Source organism: Rhinoraja longicauda, chromosome 25 (assembly GCF_053455715.1).
Source record: "Rhinoraja longicauda isolate Sanriku21f chromosome 25, sRhiLon1.1, whole genome shotgun sequence".
NCBI classification, from domain to species: domain Eukaryota; kingdom Metazoa; phylum Chordata; class Chondrichthyes; order Rajiformes; family Arhynchobatidae; genus Rhinoraja; species Rhinoraja longicauda.
Window position 1 is genome coordinate 13,949,560 of NC_135977.1, and position 10,594 is coordinate 13,960,153.

At 45.1% G+C, this 10,594-nt stretch overlaps 1 protein-coding gene across 7 annotated transcripts in view; it reads right to left on the reverse strand.

Annotated features, from left to right (window-relative positions):
• depdc5 (DEP domain containing 5, GATOR1 subcomplex subunit) overlaps positions 1–8,033 on the reverse strand; it is an 84,236-nt gene extending 76,203 nt beyond the window's left edge. For all 7 annotated transcript variants that reach the window (XM_078421296.1, XM_078421293.1, XM_078421292.1 and 4 more), the window contains exons 1-5: positions 7,912–8,033; positions 5,817–5,904; positions 3,691–3,737; positions 2,348–2,433; positions 299–382 (exon numbers count right to left, since the gene is read on the reverse strand). In XM_078421296.1, coding sequence (XP_078277422.1) covers positions 299–382; positions 2,348–2,433; positions 3,691–3,737; positions 5,817–5,904; positions 7,912–7,969 — 363 coding nt within the window. In that variant the 5' untranslated portion in view covers positions 7,970–8,033. The remainder of the gene's footprint in view (positions 1–298; positions 383–2,347; positions 2,434–3,690; positions 3,738–5,816; positions 5,905–7,911) is intronic.
• Positions 8,034–10,594: the final 2,561 nt, after the last annotated feature.

Genomic DNA, 10,594 nt, shown 5'->3' on the forward strand with positions numbered 1-10,594 from the left:
TCCCAAAGAATGGTCGAGGCTGGAGAAATCAATTGAAGATCCCAGAGCCGGATCAGCAGTTGTTCCCTGAGGTGCAGGGACCAGTGCACGTACAGAGTTAATGTGCAAATCAGCCAGGAATGGGCTGAATGACAGATTGGGATCGAGGGGCTGAATAGCCTTCTCTTGCCTCTATGAAGCTTCATGTGCTTGGAATAGGTTGACAGAGGTTTAAGAGCAAGCGTGACGGTGCCACAAGAATATGAGCTCATTACGCTCCATTTTGATCAAATTGCTGATCAGATTTCCAGCCACGCACCAGGTTCTTCTTGAGCCGCCACATGTCGCTGCGCCCAATGTACTGGTCCTTGAACGTCAGCTCCACCAAATCCAGGGTAACATCCTGTTCAATATTCAGACAGAAAGCACAAGGAAATATTAACAGGAAGGGCAAATCCAAAAGTAAAAACCTTATCAAGATTCAGTTAATTATAATTAATGTAGAACAATATGCAACCGAGTTAAACAACCCGCAAGCTGCAGAAGGGATCAAAGCTCAGCAGTCCTTCCACATCTGGTTGTGCAGTTGTACAGGGCCCTAGTGAGACCTCACCTGGAGTACTGTGTGCAGTTTTGGTCTTCAAATTTGAGGAAGGATATTCTTGCTATTGAGGGCGTGCAGCGTAGATTTACTAGGTTAATTCCCGGAATGGCGGGACTGTCATATGTTGAAAGACTGGAGAGACTACGCTTGTATACACTGGAATTTAGAAGGATGAGAGGAGATCTTATCGAAACGTGTAAGATTATTAAGGGGTTGGACACGTTAGAGGCAGGAAACATGTTCCCAATGTTGGGGGAGTCCAGAACAAGGGGCCACAGTTTAAGAATAAGGGGTAGGCCATTTAGAACTGAGATGAGGAAAAACTTTTTCAGTCAGAGAGTTGTGAATCTGTGGAATTCTCTACCTCAGAAGGCAGTGGAGGCCAATTCTCTGAACAAATTCAAGAGAGAGCTAGATAGAGCTCTTAAGGATAGCGGAGTCAGGGGGTATGGGGAGAAGGCAGGAACGGGGTACTGATTGAGAATGATCAGCCATGATCACATTGAATTGCGGTGCTGGCTCGAAGGGTCGAATGGCCTCCTCCTGCACCTATTGTCTATTGTCTATTGAATGGTTTGGACATTGAACCAGGTGCTGACTGCAGAAAGGTTGCTCTCCTCAACAGGAAGGGTAGGATTCAAGGGCTGCGAGTCACAAATACAAGCAGCTCACCGATTCCAGCCAAAAGTTTTAACCGCACAGTGTTCATGCCACTGACTTCCAGTTGATCATGGGAACACGTGGAGGCATGTGATTGCTGCTTTGACTGACAGGAACACCTTCAAAAACAAGAGAGATGCTCGGGGCAAATCGGGCACTGCACCCAGCATTCTCGGGTGATTTCCATTAATATTTGGGGTTTCTTCCAAGTACAATCTCTCTAGAGAGTTGTGAATTTGTGGAATTCTCTGCCGCAGAAGGCAGTAAAGGCCAATTCACTGGATGAATTTAAAAGAGAGTTAGATAGAGCTCTAGGGGCTAGCGGAATCAAGGGATATGGGGAGGCAGGCACGGGTTACTGATTGTGGATGATCAGCCATGATCACAATGAATGGCGGTCCTGGCTCGAAGGGCCGAATGTCCTCCTCCTGCACCTATTTCTATGTTCCTATGTTTCTATCTCAGCAATGGACTTTGGGCCATTCCCAGGATCTCCGGACAAGAGCCGAAGGTAATCTGACTTACGGAGGCCTCGGCAAGAGAAGCTGAATGCAAACACTCACCTATTCAAGTGACCAAACACTCAGCTTATTCACAAACAAAGAGAACCTGCACATTTCTCGCCAGTTCTCAGCATATCCAGCAAAAACTCTGGACAAGTGGCATAAAGGATTGCTTAAGGATCACAGAAACTCAATTGGGAGCTCTCTGGGATATGGATAGATTTGAAGTGATTAAGAGTGGCACAGTTGCACTGCTAATAGAGCTGCTGTCCACAGCTCCAGTGGCCCAGTTTCCTGACCTCGGGTGCTGCCTGTGTGATTTGTATGTTCTCCTTGTGACCACATGTGTTTCCCCAGGGTGATCAATCACCACTCATATCCTAAACAAGTGTGGGTCGGTAAATATATTGTATCTAATGTACAGATGAGTGGTAGAATACAGGGGGGAATTGGTGTAAATGTGAGGGAAAATTGTTACAAGGAAACAAGTGGGGAAGGGCATTAATGTGAATATCCTGAGAGCCAGTATTGACTTGATCAGTCAAAAGGCTTTCTTCTACGTTGTAAGAAATATACAAAAACAAACAAACACGACCCTTACCTTAGGATTCACAATGTTCACATAGACATCCTGGTAAGCTCGCAGTTTAAACACCTGGGCCACAGTCTGATCTACACTGATAGTTTCTGAAGGAAAGAACCAAGAAGGAAAGAATCGTTAAATTAAATTAAATGTAATTTAAGCTCCCCCCCCAAATAAAAAAATCTTCCTCTCACAGTGGCACAGCGATAGAGTTGCTGCCTTACAGCGCCAGAGACCCGGGTTGGATATTGACTACAGGTGCTGTCTGTATGGAGTTTGTACTTTTCCCTGTGACTACGTGCGTTTTCTCTGGGTGCTCCGGTTTCCACCCACACTCTAAAGACGTACAAGTTTGTAGGTTAATTGGCGTTGGTAAAAATTGTTCCATGTGTGTAAGATAATGTTAGTGCATGGGGTGATTTGGTGGGCTGAAGAGCCTGTTTCCGCACTGTATCTCTAACGTCTAAAGTTAAACGTTGATCAATAATGACAACAACAGCAACATTTGATGGAAGAATATATTGTGAATATATAAACCTATCATTCTGAGCAATGTCCCAAAAACAGCATGAGTTAACCTTCTGCACATAGGCACTGGAATAAGATCAGAGGTGGGAGAGCAAAACAAAACCAAAACAATGTCACGGAGAACAAAGAGAAAAGTGGTGAGAAAGCCTTTTCTGGGAAGACAGAGTTTGGGGAAATATTTAAAATATCTTGGGAGTGTGAGAAGGAAAATAATTCCTGTTGAGGAGCTTGCAATTGGAGAGCTGGCCTTCCATCCCGATACAGTCCTTTATTTTTGTTCTTTCCTTTTCTCCCACTTCTATCTGCACCTTAAAAGTTGATTCATTCATTGACTTTTTCCCAGTTATGATGAAAGGGCATTAACTTGAAACATCCCATGTATTTTTCTCTTCCCACACATACTGTTGCCGTCCTGCATATTTCCAGCACTTTTGTTCTTGGTTTCCAACTGTAGTCAACCACATCTTCAAAAGCTGACTATCTTCTCTGCTCATTGAGCACAATATAAATGGAAGATGCTCTGTGCAATATTACAGATCATCAAGCTTGCCCCGTCATGTGTTCTCCCCCCCATTTAACTTCTACCTTTGCAACCCAAATTTCCAAAAATGCAGCAGCTGCACATAGTGGTTGTACAGAGATTACCCAGAAACCAGGGAGGACTTCCTTCTTTTTATAGTCCAAACGCAGATCAGACTTCATAATGTCCTTCATTACTTAGTATCATAAGATGGTTGATAGCAATTTCAATGACACCTTACAATCGTTTTTAAATACTAAATCCCACCAATCCAACCTATACAGCAACAATGCAAAATAATTCAAGTTGTTACCTTTCTGCAGATCTTCTTTCAAAGATTTCACCTGCAGAAGAAGGGGGCTGTAAAGAGAGATAATAAATGTATTGAGCAACAAGCAGAAGAGAAGGAAGAAGGGAGTTGAATGGGGGTCCCTCCCTATATTGTGATATAGATAAAATTGTAGATCATTGGACTTCGGTCCTTTCAATTCCTCCTGGGATCCTTTACCTTGCACTCCTGTGGCTATCCCCTGTACCTGCAGGATTCCCCATAAACCAAATCCAATATCCCCCTTCCCCACCCCACTTCCACCCTCACCCCTAGATGACTTCAACAGATGCAATCTAAGAAAACATTGTTATTGTGGTAAAACATTCCAACAGATGGATTCAAAAAGTCTTACAAAGCTTTAAAATTAACTGTTTTATTTTCCCTTCCCTGGAAATAAATCTGCCTGCAGACAAATTACTGTAATTAATAAGGGAAAGTGTCACTTTACTCGGTTGGTCTCGTCCACAACTCAGGGGCAATTTACAGAAGTTTGGCCGGCAGTCTGTAGGCCAAATTGAAGGAAATGAATTTGTTCATCAATTCAGATCATCCCAACATTTCTCAGGCACTAATGTACTTTTGAGGTGCAGCTCGTGTTGTGAGACAGGAAACACTGCAACCAACGTGCACACAGCGAGCTCCACAAACATCACAGCTTTATACTCTCCTTATGGTGATATCATTGAGTGACATGTATTTGCCAGATGATGACTTCAAGCAGAGACGACCCAGCCACTGTCACAGAGGGAAGCTCCACTGAGAGGGAAATTTAAATGCAGTCTGTCTCCCCTAACAATGGGATTATGAGAAGTCTCCCACAAAAACAGCTGACTCTTGATGGCATCGTGGAGCAGATTTAAATGTTAAAATTATTCCTTGTGGTGAAAATATGCTTGGGCCTTCATGACAAGTAGTGGAAGTTATATCTGAGCTGATTCCTGCTGTCACACCGGCAGTATAGTTACATCACCCCACTTAGCGGCAAGTTACCCATTACCTGCTAAAATTGTAAACAAAAATGAATCAGAAAAAAATAATCCTCCAAATAGTTACAAATTTCCCATAGTTGACTTAGGCACAGTCCTGACCAGAGGTGCAGTGGTGATGTAGTGGTTAGGTTACCAATCGTGTTGTCTCTGAGGTGATTATTACCTCCCACCAGTTTTCCACCCTCCCCACACCCCTCCCCACACCCCTCCCCCTCCACTTGAACTGTTGACGATACATGCACATTTCACAATTTTTTTTATTCCTGAGCTTCACAATTTGCAACTCCTTACCCTCTCAAGCCCACACTTGTCTCAACTCTGGCCCTCATCCAACAATCTACCTATCGAATAATCCCCATGCCTCTGTCTGAAGAAGTCTGAAGAAGGGTCTTGACCCGAAACATCACCCATTCCTTCTCTCCTGAGATGCTGCCTGACCTGCTAAGTTACTCCAGCATTTTGTGAAATAAATACCCATGCCTCTGTTCATCTATTAATGGCCATGCTCTGTCCTGCCCCTCCTCTTTTCCAGCCCCCCCCACCCAATCAGTCTGAAGAAGGGTTCTGATTAGAAACATCACCAATATATGTTCTTCGGGAAATGCTGCCTGACCCACTGAGTTATTCCAGCTTTTTGTGTCTGTCTTCTGACTATCCACAGGTGCTTAAACCTTCCTTCAATTGAGGTTGAGAAGTGGTGTTGTTAACAGTTGGGTTAATCTGATGGGCCAGCGTGGGCTAATAAGTGGAAAGTAACATGTGTTCCATAAAAGAGCTTCACGATGGTCATCAAATCTCCAACAAAGAAAATCGGATCATCTTTCCTTGGTATTCAATGAATTAACATTGAAGTGCAGCAGGTACATGAAAAGATCATCTTCCAAGTATCATGCCATCCTGAGAAGGAAATATATCCCCATTCCCTCATTGTTAATAAGTATAACTCATAGCACTCCTTTCCCAACAGCACTGTGGGGCGAACTTCACCAGTGGTTCAAGAGGCCACTCTGCCACAGGCAGCTGGGAGGCCAAGAAATGCTGGCCCTGCCAGTATTGCTCAGATCCCCAAAAATGAACCAATGAAACTCATTTAAATAAATTCTTTAAAATGGTACCAACCTGTACTCATCATTGATGTACGCAATCTCCACAATATCACCCAGCTTCACCTGAGGGAAGACTTTGGGGTTCACCATCAGTTCATAGTCTAAAGGAAACAGGAAGACAACAAGAAAAAAATAGCATCTGTTCAGTTCATCACACTTTTTCCATACAGTGCTTAACAATCAGTTCACAGGTAACAAATTTAAAGCAAGAAACAAACTGCTGGAGCAACTCAATGCCTCAGGCAACATCTTTGGTAGCAAGGGCATAGTCAACATTTCGGGTTGAGACCCTGTATCAGGACCATCAGTTTGTTTCTTGCTCCAGATCACAGCATCTGTGGTTTTGAGTATTTCCATTTGAATGTTTGGAGGGAAAGAGCTCTCTAATTATATTCTGAAAGCAACCCTGCCCCATAACTATCACCACTTTTTTATCTTTTCTCCTGCCTTTCGATTATAGTTCCTTGTGACATTATCCGACCTTCAAACAATGATTCTATTCAATTCAGCTCCCCGAATGCCAGAGAGATTAAACGGCACCAGCAAGATGTGCCATTCACTCATCAGCTCATGGGTATGCAATGGATAGACCTCCGTGATCGCCATGGTAAAACTGTCTTGTGGTATTCATCCCTTCAGAGATACACCTAAAAAAATAGACATCTAATGGTTGGTTGATCGTTGGTGGCCACAGAACCATTGCCCAGCAAGACACCTTGGTTTCTAAAGTAAGGGAAGACAGGAAGGGAGTATGGATTGTGACAGTTTCACTTCCAGCTCATAAGGGGCAGCCCAGGATCTGATTCTATCTGTATTCATGTTCAACATAGACATAGAAAATAGGTGCAGGAGGCCATTTGGCTCTTCGAGCCAGCGCCGCCATTCATTATCATGGCTGATCATCCACAATCAGTAACCCGTGCCTGCCTTCTCCCCATATTCACTAGCCCCTAGAGCTCTATCTAACTCTCTTTTAAATTCATCCAGTGAATTGGCCTCTAATGCCTTCTGTGGCAGAGAATTCCACAAATTCACAACTCTCTGGGTGAAAAAGTATTTATCTCATCTCAGTTTTAAATGGTCTCCCCTTTATTCTTAGACTGTGGCCCCTGGTTCTGGACTCCCCCAACATTGGGAACATTTTTCCTGCATCTAGCTTGCTCAGTCCTTTTATAATTTTATACGTTTCTATAAGATCCCCTCTTATCCTTCTAAATACCAGTGAATACAAGCCCAATCTTTCCAATCGTTCCTCAGATGACAGTCCCGCCATTCTGGGGATTAACCTTGTGAACCTACGCTGCACTACCTCAATAGCAAGGATGTCCTTCCTCAAATTAGGAGACCAAAACTGCACACAATACTCCAGATGTGGTCTCACCAGGGCCCTGTACAACTGCAGAAGGAATTCTCTAGTCATATATGTTGTCCCTGGGGATTAGATATCTTGCATATTTGATATAATACTGTTTATTCTCTTGCACTACTGACATACTCATATATGAAATTAGCCTGGTACATAAATCATGTTTTCATTGCATCAAGGTACACGTGACAACGTAAAGAATCAACATCACCATACGTTAACCACAAAGTAAAGAACCGACATCACCAAACACTTGGCCACAGAGATAAATTTGAAGCAATACAATTGGCAGCAGTGCAGGTGGCTGGAGCAAGACACCAGTGGGACAAGTGGTGTTGCCACGGGTGTCCAGAAGGCTGTTGACTCTGCAGGGAACATGATGTCAATGGCAGGGTTGGTGGCACCGTCAGATAGCCTGGCAGGATTGATGGCAAAGCACAAAGGCAGCACAGATGGTGAAAAGCAAAAGTCAAGGTTTGGGAAGGGAAGAACAGCAGCCGCATCCCTCCCTGGCCCAGGTCAGGAAATGGCCTTGTGCCCCTAACCCCCCCCCCCCCCCCCTCTTTATCCTGCTACTCAGCCGCAAAAGCACCCATCTCCCTCACTCGCCCATGTTCTCCCTCCCCCCTGTTCAGTCCTTATGTGCCAAGCCATTCCTACACTTCTCCTCCTACACTCGATCCGCTCTCTCTGACCGGGCGGGCAACATCAACAGTGGGGATGGGCGCCTCTTTATTCTCACCGCTGCCCCCGAAGCCCTTCTTGTGGATCCACAGTTTATACACCCTGTTGGTTCTCATGTTGACAGCCGGTGGGTCGCCGCCACCGACACCGCCACCGCGCACGGTGTGTTTCACTCCGGAGCTGCCGGCAGCGGGCAGGGTCTGGGGCCGGGGAGAAAGGTTCCGGGGAGAAAGGTTCCGGGGAGCCGGTGCTGGGCTGACAGGACAGGTGTTTGTGCCGTTCTTACAGTTTCCCAGAGCCCTTAACGGCCACCAACGTATTTTGGGGAGTATTATCAACGTTGTAATGCAGCAAGCAGCATTTAAAATGCAGCAGTTTCCCCTAAGCACCAAGGCTGTGGGCGAAGGCCGCAGGCAGACGCCTGTTGAATCTTCCTCCAAGTCTCGGCCCAGCCTCACTCAGCCAGGCTACCTCACCCTCCCCGTTAAACTAACCACTTCTCTCGATCACTTCATACAACAAAGACATCCAAGGCCAAACACCGGCGAGCAGAGTAACCGAGGTAGATATTGGTGCGTTTGACCCACAGCTCGGTCAGAGGATTAGATTTAAAGGAGGAAAGAGAGGTAAATGGAATATCTAGGGTCTTGGCAACATAGAATATAGTAGGTGTCTCGGACCTCGAGTATGCAAACTATTCATGAAGTTAGAGCTGAATTAAATTGAAATCTGCAGCTAATTACTGTGCTGTGTCACCTCTCGCATACCTCCCTATACATGGAGTATAAGAAAATAACTGCAGATCCTGGTACAAATGGAAGGTATTTATTCACAAAATGCTGGAGTAACTCAGCAGGTCAGGCAGCATCTCGGGAGAGAAGGAATGGGTGACGTTTCGGGTCGAGACCCTTCTACATGGATGAACATCATGCCACCATCTCCTATTACCAATCTCATCTTTAACACTTTAACTCTCGCTCTTTAACAATTAAATAACTTTCAATTCCTTGGCCCCCGTCACCTCATCTTTACCATAGACATGCAGCTCTGTTACACTTTCATTCCCTACCAGGAAGTTCACAGAGCTCTCTGGTTCTTCATTGAACAGAGACCCAATCAATTCCTCTCAACAACTTCTCTTTTGACTCCTCTCGCTTTCTTCAACTCGAAGATGTAGCCAAAGGCACTCACACTGTGCCATTTTGTTGGCAGCCCTTGTTCCAAATCATTCCCCAACCTTTTTCTCCCCCAACCTTTGCAACATCAAAGACTGCATTAGGGCTGCCTCCTGCAGAAACAGCACCTCATTTTCCACTTGGGTAGCTTACAACCCAATGGTGCTGAATGACATTGAATTCTCCAATTTTAAGTAATTTCCCTTAACCCCTCTCCTTCCCCCCCCCCCCCCCCCCCCCCCCCATCCGCTCATCATATGTTAATAATTCCTGGGATCATTCTCGTAAGTCTCTGGACCCTCTCCAATGCATGCTTCCAATATGGGGCCCAAAATTGCTCACAATACTCCAAATGCGGTCTGAGCTGTGCCTTATAAAGCCTCAACATTATATCCCATGTCAAACTCACGCTGTTCGACAGGTTAATTGACCACTGTGATTGCCTCCAGAATGTAAGTGAGTGGTGGAATTTGATGGAAGTTGAGAGAAATATGAGGAGAATATAATGGGATTGATGTAGATGGCTGCTTGGTGGTCAGCACTGACTTGGTGGGAAAGAGGCAGCATCTTTCTGTACTGTCAACTCTATGGCGTCCTTTTGGCAATTTAAAGCCACATTTGATATTTTAGCACTGCCATCAGGCAGTGAAGAAGTCTTTGCTGCAATGTCTCTATGCTGAGATGAATATTGCTAATGCCTGTGTTAGTGGCATTGGTAGAAATGCCTGGGATAAGGAATAGTTCCTACACATGCATTACTTCAGTCAATCATTGGCACATCAGTCGCAGGTATCCTGTAGCAAGAATCAGAGAAAAAATAGATCTTTGTAGCCCCTCTGTTGCTGAAAAAGTAAGCAGATGTGCCACCTCTCCCCTCACTGCCATGTAATTTAAATTTAAAAAAAAAAATTTAATCAAAAAATACTTTATTCAAGAAATAAATATATACAAACCATGTTCCTTCCAAAACTCCATCCAACATTCTCGAAGGCTATACATACATTCAATACATACATTCGATACACCAATTACATAAAATTACCTCCCACCCTTGCCACTCATGTGGCCCACTGGCGTGGAATCCCTTCCCTTATTTTGAGGGGCGTCTCCACCACACCCTGTCCCCCAATGTCCAGCAGCGGAAGGACCCTAGATTATGGTCCTCCCCCACAGAGCCTTGGCATTGGCTGCACCAAGCTTCAGTGCGTCCCTCAGCATGTTCTCCTGCAGTCTGCAGTGGGCCAGTCGGCAACATTCCCCGACGGACATCTCGCTCCGCTGGGAGGTCAATAAAGCTCGGGCAGACCAAAGAGCTTTTTTTTTAAACCGAGTTGATGACCTTTGATACTGACACAGACCTCTGCCTCCTGACTGCTCTCTCCCACGATACCTCATCAGTGTCTATAGGCAGTCATTGGGGGGGGGGGGCTTAGCTACACTCCCTCAGATGGGCCTGTGACACAAATACAGCGTGAATGGTCTATGTGCTCTGGATACAGGGAAAATTGCTTTCCAGGGGATATAAACATTGTGAGGCCAGTCTATTCTCCGTGGGAAGCACGGTAT